The sequence below is a fragment of the Canis aureus genome, chromosome 24 (assembly GCF_053574225.1).
Source record: "Canis aureus isolate CA01 chromosome 24, VMU_Caureus_v.1.0, whole genome shotgun sequence".
Taxonomy (NCBI): domain Eukaryota; kingdom Metazoa; phylum Chordata; class Mammalia; order Carnivora; family Canidae; genus Canis; species Canis aureus.
This window is the reverse complement of record NC_135634.1, coordinates 46119959-46137961: the sequence shown is the minus strand read 5'-3', so window position 1 is coordinate 46137961 and position 18003 is coordinate 46119959. Positions and strand designations below refer to the sequence as shown.

General features: G+C 40.3%; 1 protein-coding gene across 7 annotated transcripts in view; it reads left to right on the top strand.

Annotated features, from left to right (window-relative positions):
* Positions 1–2750: 2750 nt before the first annotated feature.
* The window catches only part of USP40 (ubiquitin specific peptidase 40), a 77849-nt gene continuing 62596 nt past the window's right edge, over positions 2751–18003 (top strand). For 6 of the 7 annotated variants that reach the window (XR_013363411.1, XR_013363412.1, XM_077869291.1 and 3 more), the window contains exons 1-7: positions 2751–2881; positions 4645–4862; positions 7780–7847; positions 8999–9112; positions 11564–11728; positions 13311–13457; positions 15684–15827. Coding sequence is in view for 5 of the 7 variants with exons in the window: in XM_077869291.1 (XP_077725417.1) it covers positions 2829–2881; positions 4645–4862; positions 7780–7847; positions 8999–9112; positions 11564–11728; positions 13311–13457; positions 15684–15827 (909 nt within the window). In the remaining 2 variants the exon portion in view is untranslated. The remainder of the gene's footprint in view (positions 2882–4644; positions 4863–7779; positions 7848–8998; positions 9113–11563; positions 11729–13310; positions 13458–15683; positions 15828–18003) is intronic. The other variant, XM_077869292.1, reaches the window with a different exon arrangement.

The window sequence follows — 18003 nt, the reverse complement described above, 5'->3', positions numbered from 1 at the left end:
TCATGAGCCCAGAGTCTGGTCAATACTTTTATAGGTTCAACTCAAATTTTCTGGGGAGCAAATAAAGGATTTAAAATTTCACCATAAAGGGGTGCCTGGGTAGCTCAGTCAGTGAAGCATCCAACTATTGATTTCAGCTCAGGTCATGATCCCAGTGTCCTGGGATCAAGCCCAGCATCAGGCCTCCACTTTGGTATGGAGTCTGCTTGAGAATTCTCTCCCTCTCCCTTTGCCCCGCCTCCCATTCACATGCACTCACATGTGCTGTCTCTGTCATAAATAAAAAAATAAATCCCTAAAAAATAAATAAAAAAAATAAATAAATAAATCCCTTAAAAATTCTGAAACTTCACCATAAACTACCAAACCATATATCAGTATTATTAATGATAATGCAACTAATATTTTTAATGTTAACTGCCATAGGGGCAACAGGACAGATAAGGTACAACCATCCCTGACTTGGAGATACTGACACAATGATCAGATGTGATTTTGCCAGATTTATGGGTTACAAGAGAGTTACATGTAATCCTGAAGTCTTAATGAAAGAAAAGGTCAGATCTTGTTTAGAGATCTGGAAAACTTTTATGGATGAGTTAGAATTGGAGACAGGCTTTCACTGAAGGCAAGGAAGGAAGGGTCTGGGAAGACAAACATCCCTCACAGAGAGGACAATGTGAATCAGGTCACAGAAGCAGGAAGGCAGATGGCACACTTGGAAACACGTTAACTAGAAAACAGAGAAGTGTTGAGAAATACAGCATGAAGAGTGTTGGGACCACAGTGGACTAAGAACATCAAAATGAGGAGTTTCTACAGTAGACACTGGGGTAACACTGAAGTTTCTGGGTAGAAAACGTGATCTCAGGATGGATCTCATAGTGACGTAGTATAGAGTGGGACAAATAAATGGGATTCCACTGATAAGGCTGTCGTCCTAATGTAGCTGAGGCTCGGTAAGGGACTGATGGGCAGAGAGAGAAATGAAAGAAGCAGTGTCCAGGCCACACTTTGAGTCACAAATGGTTGACTTCATGCACAAAAGATTAAATTTCAAGTATAGCTGCAAGACTTTGATGCTGGATGAGGAGAAGGATGGTGATGTTAACAGGCCATTCACCCAACAAATATTTATTAAAAACCTATAAAGAGGGGCACCTGGGTGGCTCAGTCAGTTAAGTGTTAGCCTTGGGCTCAGGTCATGATCCCAGGGTCCTGGAATCAAGTCCTGTATTGGACTCCCTGCTTAGTGAAGAGCCTGCTTCTCCCTCTTCCTCTGCCCCTCCCCTTGCTTGTGCATTCTCTCTCTGTCGAATCAATCAATCAATCAATCAATCAATCAATCAATGCAAGCCTGTAATGAGCCAGGAAGCGTTGAGGAGGCTGGGATACAGCTCTGTAGAACAGAGAGCCTGTGTCTTCCTGGAGCTAACCTTCTCGCATTCATTCTTGGTCAGGGAATGGAAGGTTGAGGAAGATCTACTTTTAGGAAGAGAGGTATGAAGCACAGCAGGCAACGGAGAAGCAAAGGGTAGGATAGAATGCCAAGGAGCTGTGGGGCAGAGTCATAAAGAGGAGGCTGCCAAAGTACCCGAGGGATGACCGGTGATTAGTGGGAGCAGCCACCCCACAGTGGCTTCCTGTCCTCAACCAGGAGCCTCCTAGCTGGTCCTGTCCCCAGCACTTTCCCTACCAACACTTCCTTAACAGTGCAGCCATGAGAATCTCCCTAAAATCAATGGTCTAAGTACAAATCCCTGAGGATTCACCTGCCTTGCCACCGCATCTATGACCACAGCTGTTCTCAATCCCTCCAACCTTTCGCTGAAATAAAAACGATGCGTTCTCCCTGTTTTGCTCCTTCATTCCTGGATGGAGACTGGACTGGAACAGGGGAGATGCCAGAGTAGAACCTAAGGAGAAGCCCGTGAAATAGTTCACTAAAGGTGTTGAGGTGGGGCGAGAGGAAAACGTGAGGTTTTTATGGACTCCTGTGTAGGCTTCTCGGAGCTGCTGCAGACAAAAGAAACACTGAGGATGTTGCACAGGTTTAGGGGCACCTGGAACACGTTTCACTGGTGACACATTTGGAAAATGTCTTTGGAAGAGCGTGGCAAACTTGAAGCCCTACAGTTTCCAATGTTTAGGTTAACGTGCCAAGAGACAGTTTTGGAGGGCGAACAGTAGTGAGTATAAACTCTAAAATGTGGGCAGCCCGGTTTAGCGCTGCCTTCCGCCCAGGGTGTGATCCTGGAGTCGTGGGATCGAGTCCCGCGTCGGGCTGCCTGCATGGAGCCTGCTTCTCCCTTTGCCTGCGTCTGCCTCTTTCTCTCTTTCTCTGTGTCTATCATGAATAAATAAATAAATTAATTAATTAATTAAAATAAAATAAATCTAAAATAAAATAATAAAATAAAATAAAAATAAAATATAAAATTAAATAAATTAAATTAAATAAAAATAAAATAATAAAATAAAATAAAAAATATATAAATAAATAAAATAAAATAAAATAATAAAATAAAATAAAATAAATAAAATAATAAAATAAAATAAAATAAATAAAATAAAATAAAATAAAATAAAATAAAATAAAATAAATAAAATAATAAAATAAAAATGAATGCGTGCGTCGCGGGCTGTCCGAGGGGACCCGCACCGAGCCCTCCCATCCCTGGACTCCCGAACTCTGCGGGCGAAAGAACTACATTGCCCACAAGGCCTCGCGCGGCGGGCCGGCGCTCCCGCCGGGCATCCTGGGAAACGTAGTGCGCGCCTTCCATAAATGGCCCCCGCCAGCATGGCTGCGCCCAGTTGGGGCGCGTATGTTTGTTTCGAACGTGGGGTTGGGCCGGCTCGTGGGGCTGGGCTGGAGGCAGTAAGTGGGGCTCGGCAGTGGGGCTCTCGGGGTGGGGCCGCGGGAGGCGCGGGGGCGCGGTGGGCGGCACGCCTGAGGACGGCGGGGCGAGGGGCTGCCTCGGGGGGTCGGGTCAGCTGTCCCCGGCCCGCGGACCCTGCGCCTCCTCGCGCCCCTGGGCCCCGTGGCGGCCTGCGGGGCTGCGGGGCTGCGGGGCTGGAGGGCCTGGGACGGGGGGAACCGCAATCCAGACCTCGAACTCGAGGCCGGACTTCCAACCAACTTCCATTTTTTGTGCCTCCCGAGGAACGGGTTGCAAAGGAATATATTGCATTTCAGGGCTTCCTGTCCCTTAGGACCTGTGCTGGGCGCTTTGCATTTGCCGTCTCCCAGGGGCCCTGCTGCACACGGGAGGGGGCGTGAGCGGCCGCCGTTGGCATCACCCCAGGCGTCACCCCAGGCCAGGCGGAGGCCCTTGAGGCTCCTGGGTTGTATCGGCATCCCCCACCCCCACCCCCACCCCGGGAACCTCTCCTTAGGGCTCTCCAGCTTCGGGATGCAGTACTCAGCTGCTGTAAAGAGGAGTTTGTTCCATTTCATCCCATTGAGTGCCATAATCTGGTGCAAGAAGTGAGAAGCTGAGATTTCAGGATCTGATTGATGGTCCCCAAGCCCTTGTCAACAACCCTCAAGAGTCTAGGGTTTGGCTTTGCCACCCCGGCGGGACAGGACAGGAGGTGTAAAGAGGGGTTTTTCTTTCTTTTTTTTTTTCACCAGGGATATATATCAATAGGCCTTTTTTTTTTTTTTTTTTTTTGGTAAAAGCAGCTGTTTATTATTATTATTATTATTATTATTATTATTATTATTATTGTGAGCCAAACCCTGTGCACCAAGTGCCTTTCTTAAAAAAAATAAAAAATAAAAGTCTCTTGTTGGGTTTAAATGACCCTGCATGGTAGGTCATTTAAACCCATTTGACCTATAAGAACAAAGGTTTAAGTGACTTGCCTGAGGTCACGCAGGGAGTGTGGAGCACAGATGAGAAAAATCGAGGTCTTGCGGTCTCCAAAGCCCAGACCTGATGAACTTTCTGATGGATGCTCCCAAATATAATATCGGGAGATGTGTGGAATGTTTGTAGGATGAGTGGATAAAGAAGATGTGGTCTATGTACACAGTGGAATGTGACTCAGCCATTAGAAACGACAAATACCCACCATTTGCTTCGACGTGGGTGGAACTGGAGGGTATTATGCTGAGTGAGATAAGTCAGTCAGAGAAGGATAAATGTTATATGGTCTCATTTGGGGAATATAAAAATAATGAAAGGGGGGCAGGCTGGGTGGCTCAGTGGTTTAGTGCTGCCTTCAACCCAGGGCGTGATCCTGGAGACCTGGGATCGAGTCCCACGTCGGCCTCCCTGCATGGAGCCTGCCTCTCCCTCTGCCTCTGCCTTTGCCTCTCTGTGTGTCTCTCATGAATAAATAAATAAAAATCTAAAAAAAAAAAAAAAATAGTGAAAGAGAATAAAGGGAAAGGAGAGAAAATGAGTGAAAATATCAGAAAGGGAGACAGAACATGAGAGAGACCTAACTCTGGGAAACGAACAAGGGGTGATGGAAGGGGAGGTGGGCGGGGGGTTGGAGTGACTGGGTGACGGGGACTGAGGGGGCACTTGATGGGATGAGCATTGGGTGTTATGCTAAATGTTGGCAAATTGAACTCCAATAAAAAAAAATTTTTTTAAAGCATTTAAATAACATGCCCTATTTTTTTTTAAGGGCACTGCTTAGTTTCACAATGTTTGGGGATCTGTTTGAAGAAGATTATTCCACTGTGTCAGATTATCAGTATGGAAGGGAGAAGAAATTAAAGACCAAAGGGTTGGAGCCACCGGCTCCTAGAGAATTCACCAATTTAAGCGGAATTAGGAATCAGGGTGGAACCTGTTACCTTAATTCCCTTCTTCAGACTCTTCATTTCACACCTGAATTCAGAGGTATGCTGTGTTACATGCTTTTGATTAGTAATATGTACCCTTCTCTCTCCATGTAATCAATTATGCAAAGTTATAAATTATGTTAAAGGTGTGTCCCACGGTATGTGTTCATTGTTGCTAACGTAAGAAATAAATTGGTAATTCTCTCTGTAAGGGAATGTGAAGCTTACATTACCTTAAATATATTCTGTGCAATCACAGTAATTTGTAGTAACAAATAAGGCAATGGATTTCTAATGCCTATAATTTCACATACAGCATAAAGAGTTTTGCCTGCCTTCGTTATCGTTATGCTATTTGTATTTCTGAGTTTTAAAATTTCTCTAAAGTAGTAAACGCTCCAGCCAGAGTTACCCAAAAGAATTCTATCCCGCCTTTTGGAGTGGGGATGGGGTGTCATTTATACAGTCCACAATCATTGATCAGCAATTCTGAAATCCAGGACATTGCAACATCCTGATCTGAACTTGTTTGGTGTTGGAACCTGACCTGATGTGAGGTTGTTTATCTCACTTAGGTGGATATTTATATGTTTATAATAGGAATATTAACTCTTTGATTAATGGATACTGTTTTTCCCAGTCTCTGCTAGGATGTAATGTTAACCTATATGACCCCTTCTTCATATTACCTTTCTAAAATCTTGAAATTCCAGAGACCAAGATGTTAGACGACGGACCGTGCATAAGGAACAGAAACACACTCATATTAGCTCAATTGAAAGGGGGATTTACTGTAAGAATATAGGGGAATCTCCTTGAAATCACCTATAGGAAGCCAGCCTGACCTCATGGGACCCTTGATTTCTTGCCCCTTTTTTTCTCTATATGTTTGTCTCATGCCTATCTCTGCAAACTAGCTTCCTCCACAAGGATCTTAGTCTCCGTGAGCCCTTGATTTCACTGTGAACATTATCTGCATAGGGCCCTGATTGGGGCCTTCAGCCACTAAGCTGCATGACTGGCTCAGCTCTCCACAGCGTCTCCATATACTAAGGACAGACAATCTGGCTCATCCTGCATCCAGTATCTCATCCCTCTTCCCATCACTACCAAATTCAGCAAATTTTCTGACATTTTCTGTTGCTTCTAAGCTTAGAAAGACTTCTCCAGAGATTTAGTAAATATTTACCATTGTCCCCTTCCCAGGGCCAATCTAATGGATTAAACGCACGTGGGATTTCAAAATGGTGCTATTGGTCTAGGACCTCATCCTCTCTGTAAAAATACTCAGTTATTCCACCATTAGAAATTTTCAACATAAATTTCAAAAGATTCCTAGGGAGTGTAAAAGTTGTCCAAGTTTTCATATAGTAGAAAAGTAGCCTTAAAAAGAGACTGAGAGGGGTACCTGGGTGGCTCAGTCGGTTAAGCATCTGCCTTTCAGCTCAGGTCATGATCCCCATGTCCTGGGATTAAGCCCCAAGTCGGGCTCTCTGCTCCGTGGGAAGCCTGCTTCTCCCTCTCCCTCTTCCTGCCGGTTTGTCTACTTGTGCTCTCTCTCCTGCTTTTTGTCTCTCTGTCAAATAAGTAAATAAAATTTTTAAAAAGAGTGAAGAGAGACTGAGAAAGGTGTTTGGTGGACAAGCAGTTCAGGTCACAGAGAGGGCCACTGAGCGAGGATAGGGCTGAGTAGAGAGGTCACTGAGCAAGAGCCCAGGCCATCTTACTCTCAGCAAAGGAGATCGTTGGCCAGACATATGGGCTTGTATCTTAGTGTGGCCTATGCATTCCATGTGAGGCTACACATGAATCCTGATGCTTACTAAAGTGGAGATATAATTTAGAAAGGGTAAAAATTAGCGGATACTGGTGGGAAGAATTCTGAAACTTTTTTGGAAGGTATCTTGAGTCGGTAGGGCTGGATTGGGTTCCACTGTACTGGTTCAGGATGGGTAAGAGTAGTGGGAAATGATTATAAAAGTCCTTGTATGGTTTTATGCTTTAACCTTTATGTTTGTAGCTCATTTCTTCCCGGTTCCTGCCAGGAGCTCTAGGAGGAATATAACATTTACAGCAGTAATCATCAGGGTAGCAGTGGTTTTCAGAGGGAGACAGTACCTATCCCATCCCTTCTCTCCCTGGAGTAGGTCAAAGTTTCCTAGTAGGAGTTCCCATCTAGTTTGAGTACAAACTTCCCATAAGATTCACATATGTCGGGCAGCCCCAGTGGCGCAGCGGTTTAGCACCGCCTGCAGCCCAGGGCATGATCCTGGAGACCCAGGATCGAGTCCCACATCAGGCTCTCTGCGTGGAGCCTGCTTCTCCCTCTGCCTGTGTCTCTGCCTCTCTCTCTCTCTGTGTCTCTCTCATGAATAAATAAATAAAATCTTAAAAAAAAAAAAAAAAGATTCACATATGTACCAGTGGGCAGCATGCCCAGATTTGGAAGTATAAAACAATTGTGGAGACTGGCCCTGGGTTACCAACTTATTTTTCCAGGTAAGGTCACTACCATCTGTTATTACCTTAACACAGAAATTCTTTTACCAAAAAAAGGAAGGGTGTGGGCTCAGGTTAAAGATGATCTTTTCTCTTGAAAGGAGGGTTGGAAACCTCACATGTGGCTTATAAATGAACACATGTGATACTGTTATATATTGTGTATTTCCTCATGTGGCTTTTGGGACCCACTGCCTTAGACAATGGGAAGCCATCAAAGATTTCTGATGTTTTTATTTTTATAAGCATAGTTTTCCTTTTATAGATCTTTGCTGAAAACTTAGCGTGCTACGTTATGGACTCAGTGGTTAAAAGTAATGTTATCAGGAAGTAAAATGTGTAGAGTAACTGTTTACTGCCACAATCATACTTCTGAATATTTAACAGATTTTATTTACTGGAGGCTTTGGCTTTCTAGAACAGTTTTTAAAAATGAAATAACGTCATTTATATCTCTGATTCTATGTTTTGTTTAGAAGCTTTATTTTCCCTTGGCCCAGAAGAGCTTGGTTCATTTGAGGATAAGGATAAACCTGATGCAAAGGTATTAAATCTACGATTCACAAGGTCTTTTTGGGGGGTATTGAAGAAATGTGTTTTTTTTTAAGGAAGGAATTAAGTTCCTTAATCATAGAAATTCATAATTTTATCAATTACCGAATATTAATCTTTATTTTCAAAAAGTCACATGGCCTGTATACCGACTAGTAATAGAATCTTCCTTCCAAAAAGAATTACTTCAAATATAGTGCTGCTACTGCTTTATGGACCTAGGTTGGTCAAAAAGATATTTGCAGCTGACCCAACACTAGCCTACCAGAAAATCTTCATGCACGTATTTGTAACAACAGAAAGTAGAGACGGGTGTTCTTTCATTTTGGTATTCTGGAAATAAGCTGAGTGAGCAAATCGTATTTTAAGAACATCTCTAATCTTGTTCTTCCTGGCTTTGAATACCGTTAAGTTTATTGCTTTCAGGCTAAAATCTGCACTTCTTAATAGAAGTCTTCTGTAGACCGGCCCAGCTCTTCTCAAACCACCTGTGTTGCAAAGAGCCAGTTTTTGAGTATTTCCTTTTGTTCCCAGTCTCTTGCAGATCATACTCTGCAAGATACGATAAAAAATGTGGTGGCAACGTCAAATTGCCGTAAAAGTATCTAAAGTCTTATTCTCACTTTAGCTACAAAAGTCCAGGCTGCCCACCAGGCTCTGAGCATCCTTCTCTGCCTGCCCTAACCCAACCCCTCCCCACACCAAGTAAGGCAGGAAGATGGTGAGGCAGGTGCAGCCAGCCCCGTTGCCCTGTGAGGTATCCAGACTCCACAGTGAGTGGAAGTCATGACCAGGAGATTCCTCACGGGGGTGTGTCTCTGAGAAGTTTCAGAGGAGAAGTGAACTAGGAGAGACTGAAATGACTGGCAGTAATGGATCATGGAGTCTCTTAGGGCCTATGTGGGTGCTCATATTGATCTGTACTGTGTCAAGGCAGAAAAATCCAGATCACTAAAACTTTTTTAGATTGAATTAGAATTTTTAAAAGAAAAGTGAGTCTTACTTCACCCTGTGTAATAGTTACAAACCGTTTCCTGATTGAACTGAATGAACTAGAAGAGAAGAGAAAACTCTTGCAGTTCTTTTGAAACATCCCAGGCAACACCAACATTTCATTTAGAAATGCATTTACCTTTTGTTCAGGTTCGGATCATACCTTTACAGTTACAACGGTTGTTTGCCCAACTTCTGCTCTTAGACCAGGATGCAGCATCCACAGCCGACCTCACAGACAGCTTCGGGTGGACCAGCAATGAGGTATGAAGGTCGGCTTCTCCAAGGAGCAAAGTTCTCAGCAATAGAGAGTAAACACTGGCTTAATAACATTATCTAACCTCCTCTAATTTTTGTCTTAGGATCTCAAGAAGTAGTTGAAATAGTTACTTCCCATGTTAAGTAACTACAAGCCAGAACTTGCTCTGTGCAGGATTTTATGGACGGGTATGATTTGGCATGAGAGAGAGGGTTGTGGGTGCAGGGAGAAGTAACAAGAGCTGACTTTTACAGCTTCAACCCTTGATAAAGCCTAGTTGGGATACAACATCTGCTACAGAGAAACTGGCATGTATATAACAAACTGCTAATCAGCTCAAAAAGCTGACCGGCAATAATTCTGTCTGCCTTTATGACGTGCTTTTGTGTTTGAGTCTGGGTATCCTCACTGGAACACTTGCTTCAAGCGAAAGGTGCAAACGTTCTTGGCAGGTCTTTTCATTTTCCCTGTCCTGCTCCTCTCTGGACTCTCTTCACTTTGTTCCTGTATCCTCCTGTGTATGGATGCTCTCTCATTTTCCATTGGATGTTTCTAAAGGGTGCTTCACTCTATGCAAACACTGAACATGTCAGCAGTGAGTAAAGGTGCTTGTCAATACTGATAGGCTGCGATTTTTTTCATGGAACCGATGTGTTCTTGCAAAAGAGAGGTGTGGGAGACTATCACAGATATTAAAGAGGCAATGGCAAGAATAAATGTTATATTGCCTTCAACAATAAAGTTTACACTCCGGTCTCCCTGCAGGGAAGACTCCTAAATCAGATGATGCTGTGGGCTTTGAAGAAAATGGGGTATCACACAGTTAAGTTTCTGGTGTGGAGGTGCTAAGGGTTAATTCTTCCCTTTAAAACAAGAAAGTGTTAAAAATGGCCACTCTGTTGAGATACGATTCACATACAAGAAGATTCACCCTTCAAGGTACAAGTCAGCAGTTTGGTGTATTCACAGAGTTGTTACAACCACCACAGAAATCGATTTTAGAACATTTCACACACCCCTCGAAAGAAGCCCCATACTCTTGGTAGTCACCGACCCCCAGACTCTGGCAACCACTCACCCCCTTTCTACCTTGACGGATTTGCCTGTTCTGGACATTTTGCAGAAATGGAATCATGGGATATGAGATCTTTTGAAACTGACTTCTTTCACTTGAAATCCTGTTTTCACAATTCAAGCCCCTTATATAGTATATGTCAGACTCCATTTTATTGTCAAGTAGTATCTTACTGGAGTGATGGCCACATTGTTTTTTTTAATCTTGTCATCAGCAGAAGGATTTGCCTTTTTGATCCTGAGCTTCCTTTGAGTCACTCATTTCGTACTCTTAGAGCAGTGAAAACCTTACTTATTTATTAATTCCTAAATAAAATCCCTCCAGAAACCTGCTAGGACTGGTAGAGAGGGACTCAGAAGCACCTTTTCCAAACTTAGAATTGTTCAGAAACAGCTTGAAAACTTGCACAAGTTCCCTCCAGAGCCAGTTATACTGGAGAAATTCACATCTTCCAGTGGCTTGTATGTTAACAAACAAGATCCCGAGGCCCACTTTTGCTCCGGATGTCATCCACTTCATCAGCTTTTTTTCTGTGAAAGTTTTCATTAAAATTGTCCTCCCTTGTGGTCTATACTTCACCTTTCATTGCTACTCTACCTCCTTTCTACCTTTCCTGTCAAAGTTGCTCATGACCTCCACATTCCAGGTTCCTAGAGACACCTCTCTGCTCACCATGGGCTCTCAGGAGCACTCATGCCCCACTCAAAGCAGCAGCTCCCACCGGTTCCCATGACCTCGTCTCCTGGTTCCCCCCCTCCCTCCCACTGCTCCCCTAACTCAGCTCTGCTTCTGAGTGTTGGTGGCCTCCCCCAGTTCCCATTTATCTGTCGTTCTGAAGGCGATCAGTCTCTTCTTCACACATAGTTGTGTGACTCATGATGGAGTGAAGCAGGTGCCATCAGAATTTTTCTCAGCTTTCTGTTAGTGGGTCTTTATGTGCGAGCAAAATTCTGGTTCTTCTCAGATGCTGCTCATTCAGATCCCCTGATGTGAGACTTCACCTACGCTGCCAGCTCTTAGAGACTACTCTTTGACCGTTGTGTTTCCCCCGTCCCCTGTGGCATGGCCACATGCGTGGTGTCCCACACGCATAAAAGCACTTTCCTGTTTTCAGGCGAGTTCAGTTATATGTACACCCTGAATGCCACCTATTCGTATTTTCATTTTGGAATGAAAATCAGAGTAGCAGTGATCTCTTAACATGGTCTCAGTTCATGTAGCTTAGTCATCCTTATTATTTGATCGAAGCTTGACCTTTGGATTTCTAGATAAGTCTTGTGTTGTTTTGTTTTTTTGTTTTTTTTTAACTAATACCACTTTAAAAATCTGTTTTTAAAAATCTGAAGCACCAAATTACATTTAAAAGTTACCTGTTTTATAGGAAATGAGGCAACATGATGTGCAGGAACTGAATCGAATTCTCTTTAGTGCTTTGGAAACCTCTTTAGTCGGGACCTCCGGCCATGACCTCATCAATCGTCTGTATCATGGAACCGTTGTTAACCAGGTTGTTTGTAAAGAGTGTAAGAATGTCAGTGAAAAGCAGGTGAATATGCAAGCGTGTTGTAGTAATAAGTTTTATTGTAAGTTGTAACACACGTACTTAAACCTTTGATCTGTAATACCACATAAGGAGCGAAGTGTTTGTTACTAGAAATAACCTTTTTACGTTTTTTTCTTTTACTGTAATTACACCTCAGTCCTCAACTTACAGTCCAGCTTTCTTCATATAAACTGAAAGAAGCAAAGTACTCTGATATTAGAAAATATATTTGGGGCACGTTTATAAGTAGAGATCTATGCCCACATGAGAAAAGCCAAGATTATAGTTGGTGGGGTATTATAACAAAAGTTAATTAAGGAAGTAATAGAGAATACTAAGGGATGTTTACATTGATAAATGTCTATAATTAAATATTGGGTTTCATTAATTAACGTCCCTCAGAAAGTTTATCTGTACGTATGAGTTTATGTTGTCCATTTAATCTCATCGGAAATTAGATATTGGAAATTTGCTCATGACATAAAATAATCTCTGCTTGCTCTATAAATCTTGTACAGCGCCTGTTTGCATCACTGAACAGTTGTCCCTCAATAAAAATCTCTGTTTGTTATGGCAAGAGTTAGAGAAAATTGCTGTGTTTGACTGTATGAGTAAAAACCTATATGCCATTTTCTAAATTTTGCATTAATTGCTTTTTTGAGTATGTATACTTTTTCTATTTTCTATGAAAGAGTTGGGGATAAAAAATACTTCCTGGTCCTTTTTGGTCCTTTTTGCCTGTTCTACTAGAAGGTTTGGTCAGCCTAGTTTGGAAATATTAAGATGTGTGTTTTTGGGTTACCACATGATTGACTTAACTATAATAATTCACAAAGAAATTTCAAGAAATCATATATATGAAGACACATATTTTCAACATTAATTTTTCATACATACATATTATACATTACATATAAGTGTTGCTTGTATTACTTTAGATTTCCACCATGAACTAGATAGAGTTTTATTATTTTACAGTCCCTGTAATAACTCCTTAGAGGAACGCTAAGCACACACATAAAACTGTGAATGATTTAAGCTTGTCAGATTTTAAGTGTGTATTACTATAAGTAAGTTGTAATTCAAATGTAGTTATAGTAGTGTCGCTAGACTCCTGTTTACAAAATACTCTCCTCTTAATTTTCATAAAAATACCTTTTTATCCTGGCTCAGAATAATTTTTTTCTTAGAACTTCCTTGGTATATCTTAAACCAGCGCTAGCAGAAGAGGAGGAAGCGGGGTTTACATTAATCCGCCCTGCCCATGCTGCTCTAGTCTAGAGACAACTAATAGGCACTGCACACTTGGGTCAGATGTGTGCCCAGTGGTTTGTTTTATTTCCCACTAAAATAGCTTTTATTATAGCTACAGGAACTTAGGAACTAGTTCCTGACCTATTTTAAGCCAAATTGTAATTAGATTTAAGGTAATTTTGTGTGATGAATTTCGCAGTATCTTTATCTTTAAACATACAGTGTTTTACGGAAAAGTTATCCGTTATTCCCAATATATGTAGGAGTTGGTGATATGTTTGTGAACTGCTGTGAGATTGCTTTTCCAATATTATATTCATGTGTATTTCAGGAAGACTTCCTAGATCTAACCGTAGCAGTCAAAAATGTGTCAAGTTTGGAAGATGCCCTCTGGAACATGTATGTAGAAGAGGAAGTTTTTGACTGTGACAACTTATACCACTGTGGGACTTGTGACAAGCTGGTTAAAGCTGCAAAGGTAAGGATAGATACCTGCCGCCTTTCAGGGGGCGCACACAGTCCTTGGTAGCATGAAGTGTTGTCACATGAAGTCAGCTTGTATGAAAAAGTCTGGAAGATACACATGAAGCTCTTAATTGCAACTAAGGATTTAGACATTTAGACTTTAGACTAAGAAAAGACATTTACATTCTACATATCTGTATTTTAATTTTGTACTATCAAGAATTCTTTTAAGCTTTCAATCTAATAATTCTCTCAACTTTTTTTTCTCCAGGAAAAATTTATTTGTACCTCAGTGTTTCTTAAATATACCTTTTTAAAATAAACTCCCCGTATCCTTGCTTTTGGCAAAGTACCATTAGGAATAAGGTGATATGTTTTTATTTCTCCCAAGAAACTCGTTGAGCTTTCCTTTCTTTGCTTACTACTGCAAAAAAAGGGCTTCATTTTCTGCACATGAGATTATTTTACAATATTGATAGATACACCCTCCCTGACTTGCAAATCTAATATGCCCCAATCCCTTCCCCTAGTGGGAAATGCTCATCTTGCCAGTTAAAGGGCTAGACAGGGTACCTCTGGGTTTCTTACTATAAGGATGAAAGGAGGACAAGCCTTACTATTTCACTGCTGCCAGATGATGTGATGGGCTTTCTAGTCAGTGGTTACTGGGCACTGGCATATAGAGCTATCACAAAAGATGGGTTTTTGCACTGACCTGCATGGCAGAGAGCACCATTCCTAGAGCTGACACTTACTGAATTTTGCGTCAAACAAAATGAGGACTGATTCAGATAACACACAATATTGATTTAGATCCTGGAGGTTGTGAGAATGTTTAAAAAAAAAAAAAAAAAAAAAAAAAAAACTAAAAAAAAATTCCTCCATGCCGGTAGCTTTCCCAATAGGATTTGAAACCACAGGGTGAATTTTACATTGTTTAATATGTATTTCCATTCAGCCTTTGCCTATTTGTGACACACAAATAAAGAAGTTTATTTTTTTGCTTATTTATTTTGTATTTCACCTTTGGTGTTACAATTATGATCTAACAAATCTAAAACTCAGCAGATGAAAATTCTTGGAAGGATACTTAAACGTGTTCTTAGTTTTATTGAACTTAATTTGCACATTGGTAAAACAACCTTTAGCTCAACAAAAGCAGTTCTTGCATGTACTTTTTATGTTTTGGTTTAATTTAATTCTTTTTCAGTGGAAATTTTTTCATCTCAGTACTTTTAAAATTGCACTCTAAATTTCCATGTGGTTGTGCTACCTAAATTAACATAGATTTTCTTATTCTGAGCAGTCTTTTCTCAGCCATAGTATAGATGAGATACTCAGAATTTTTAGATGTATTTTTTTTTAACTTGTTGGAAAATCTGCCATGTTATAATAGCTGTTTTTTCACTTAACTTTTTTTAACCCCCAATTTGTGGAATCATTTTAAATACATTTTTAGGAACATTAGATATATATATGTAAAGATAATATAATTAAGGACGACTTTACAGATGGAAAGGATTTTTTTGGCCACCCCCTACCCAGCATACCATTAGTGCTAGGAAGTTGGGGAAAGCTGATGACTTTTAAATAAAAAGCAGCTTAATTTAGTGTTTTGTTTTAAAGGAAGGAAATAAAAAATAACTTTTACTTGCTTTTAAGGACAGTCATTGTAAAACCCCAATCAATGGATCTTAACGTTTGGGGGGTGAGAGCCCTTTGAAAGTCGAATGAAAGCTGTGGATCTTCTCCCCACAAAAACACATTTGTGCAGACCATATAATATCAAAGGTTCAGATCCGCTGAAACCGGTCCATAGGTCCCAGGTGAAGAGCTGCAGTTCTTTGTGAATAAAGGGCATGCTGGGCAAAGTGGAGGCACCATGGAGGTAGGTGAAAGGCCAGAACTCACAGGGAAGGAGCTGTGTTAGCAGAGCGAGCACCAGTGACACATGCTCATCGGACACCTTTGATTTTAGGGTATCAACACTACAAACATAAATTTGGGTTGTACGTTTTTAGTTGTTAACATAAATGAGCAGTATCACCCTTAGTCCCATGAAATAGATGAATTCATATTAAGAGCTGACTTCAGTCCAAGGAGATGAATTTATATGATTGAAGGACACATTTCTCTTAAAACTGCATCACAGGTTGCTTTTTCAATCTTAAGAAACATTATGTATTCTTTTCTCTAACTCTGCTTTTAAAAAAAACTTTAAAATTTTTTCTTTCAACAGTCGGCCAAATTACGTAAGCTGCCTCCCTTTCTTACTGTTTCATTATTAAGATTTAATTTCGATTTTGTGAAGCGTGAACGATACAAGGAAACTAGCTGTTACACATTCCCTCTCCGGATCAATTTCAAGCCTTTCTGTGAACAGGTTTGAACAATTTTATTGTGAAATTCTTTCTTTTCTCCTCTCAAGATTGAATCTTTAATTGACCTGGTTTCTGGTTGACTTATTGCAGAATATTTCCACCTGGCACTGTTAATATTTTGAGTTGGGTAATTCTTTGCTGTGGGTGCTGTATTCCATACATTGTAGGATTTTAAGCTACATTCCTGGCCTCTGCCCACTGAATGACAGTAGCAACCCTGCCACACCACCCTCAGTAGTGACAAAAATATCCAGACTGTGCCAAATGTCCATGTCTCCTGGGGGAGGATATGGGTAAAAATCAGTGCCGGCTGAGAACTACTGGTTTATTACAGTCCTTTTGAATTTCCAAAGTATGATTTTTTTTCAGTTCTTTTTATTAAACTCTCCTTGAAAAAAATCTTAAAGGAAAAATTAAGAACAAAATAAGAAATAACCCTACATTAAGGAGAAATTACCATTAATTAAGTACTTTGCTATTTGGATTTAGTTTACATGAGATGCAATAATGAATTACACATCTAGAAAGTGAATAGATAATTGGAATTTCACTAGAATTTATAATCCTTGAATCACAGGAAAGTTTTGAAAACAAATTAATGATACAATCAACGTACGATTTTAAAATATTTAAAATGCCATTTTAAAGTATTTTCTAGGGCAGCCCCGGTGGCACAGCGGTTTGGCGCCACCTGCAGCCCAGGGTGTGATCCTGGAGACCCAAGATCGAGACCCATGTCGGGCTCCCTGCATGGAGCCTGCTTCTCTCTCTGCCTGTGTGTCTCTACCCCTCTCTCTCTCTGTCGCTAATAAATAAATAAAATCTTTAAAAAAAAAAAAAAAAACCTTAAGAAAAATAAAGTATTTTCTATATAATTGCAATAAATGCCAAGATCAGAGCCATGAAACTGTTGTATTTATTATAAATCATTATTTATATGTTTATCAAGACCAGAAAGAACATTTATTAACTAGCTATTGAGTTTCTGTGTATAAAAGTTATATTTCCTTTATTCTTAAATGGATGGGCCTTCCTCTTCTTCAAGCCTGATATCTGAGCTTTTTGGAGTTTTATTGGCATATACAGAATGAACAGTTTTTCCAGAGCAAGTTAATATACTTGCCTCACCTACTTTTACTGCCTGAATAAAACAGTTTTGGGGGGCGCCTGGGTGGCTCGGTTGGTTAAACATCTGACTCTTGATCTCAGCTCAGGCCTTAATCTCAGGGTCATGAGTTTAAGCCCCATGTTGGGCTCCATGCTGGGCATGAAGCCTACTTAAAAGTAATAATAATAATAATTTTTCAGGATAATTGAATTAATTCTTTTGTAATTTTCCAATTTTATTATGAAATAATTGACAGACATCACTGAGTACATTTAAGGTAGACGGGATGATGGTTTGACTTACATGTATTACAAAATGACCACACTATAGTTAGTTAACATGCATCATCTCATATAGAAAAAATTTAGCCCTTTTAAAACAGTTTGTCACATTATTTTAACAAACTTGGAGATTACAAAATTGAAATAGGTAAAACATTGAGTACTAGTTAAGAAATTGACCATAATTTTACATTTTGATTTCTGTATCAATGAAAAAAATTGTCACTTTACATCGTTTATATCTCTCATCTTTTGCCTGAACCAGACATTGAAAAAAATTACTGTTTGCTTTATAATGTTTCAAACAAATAAGTTTCTCAGATAACTGGCACCCCTTCAAGTAACATATTCACATGCAAAGGATCTTTTAACCTAAAGTAGATTTTTTTTTTTTTTTTTTAGATTTTTTTTTTTTTAATGTCAGTGTAAGTGTTCACTGATCAGGTCAGTCATAATTATAGAGCACATTATTTATAAAAAAGATGGATCATAGAAGAAAGAACCTTTTCCTCCTACTAAACTGCCTCTGAACAAACAGCTAATATTGGTAATTGCTTAGTTTCCTGTGGTGCAGAGGATGATCATAGGTATGGCTCTGACTTGGAGGTGCATGACCATCTAGTTGGGATACAGGACCAATTCCACAGCTACAGAACACATTTCTAAAGCAGCATAGTAGATATGACACAAAAATAGTGTTCTCTTGCTAAAACTATCACAGACACATAGGGGAGCATGTTGTAATAGCATCTTGGTGCATGTGATCTTACGCAAAGAACATAAAAATAA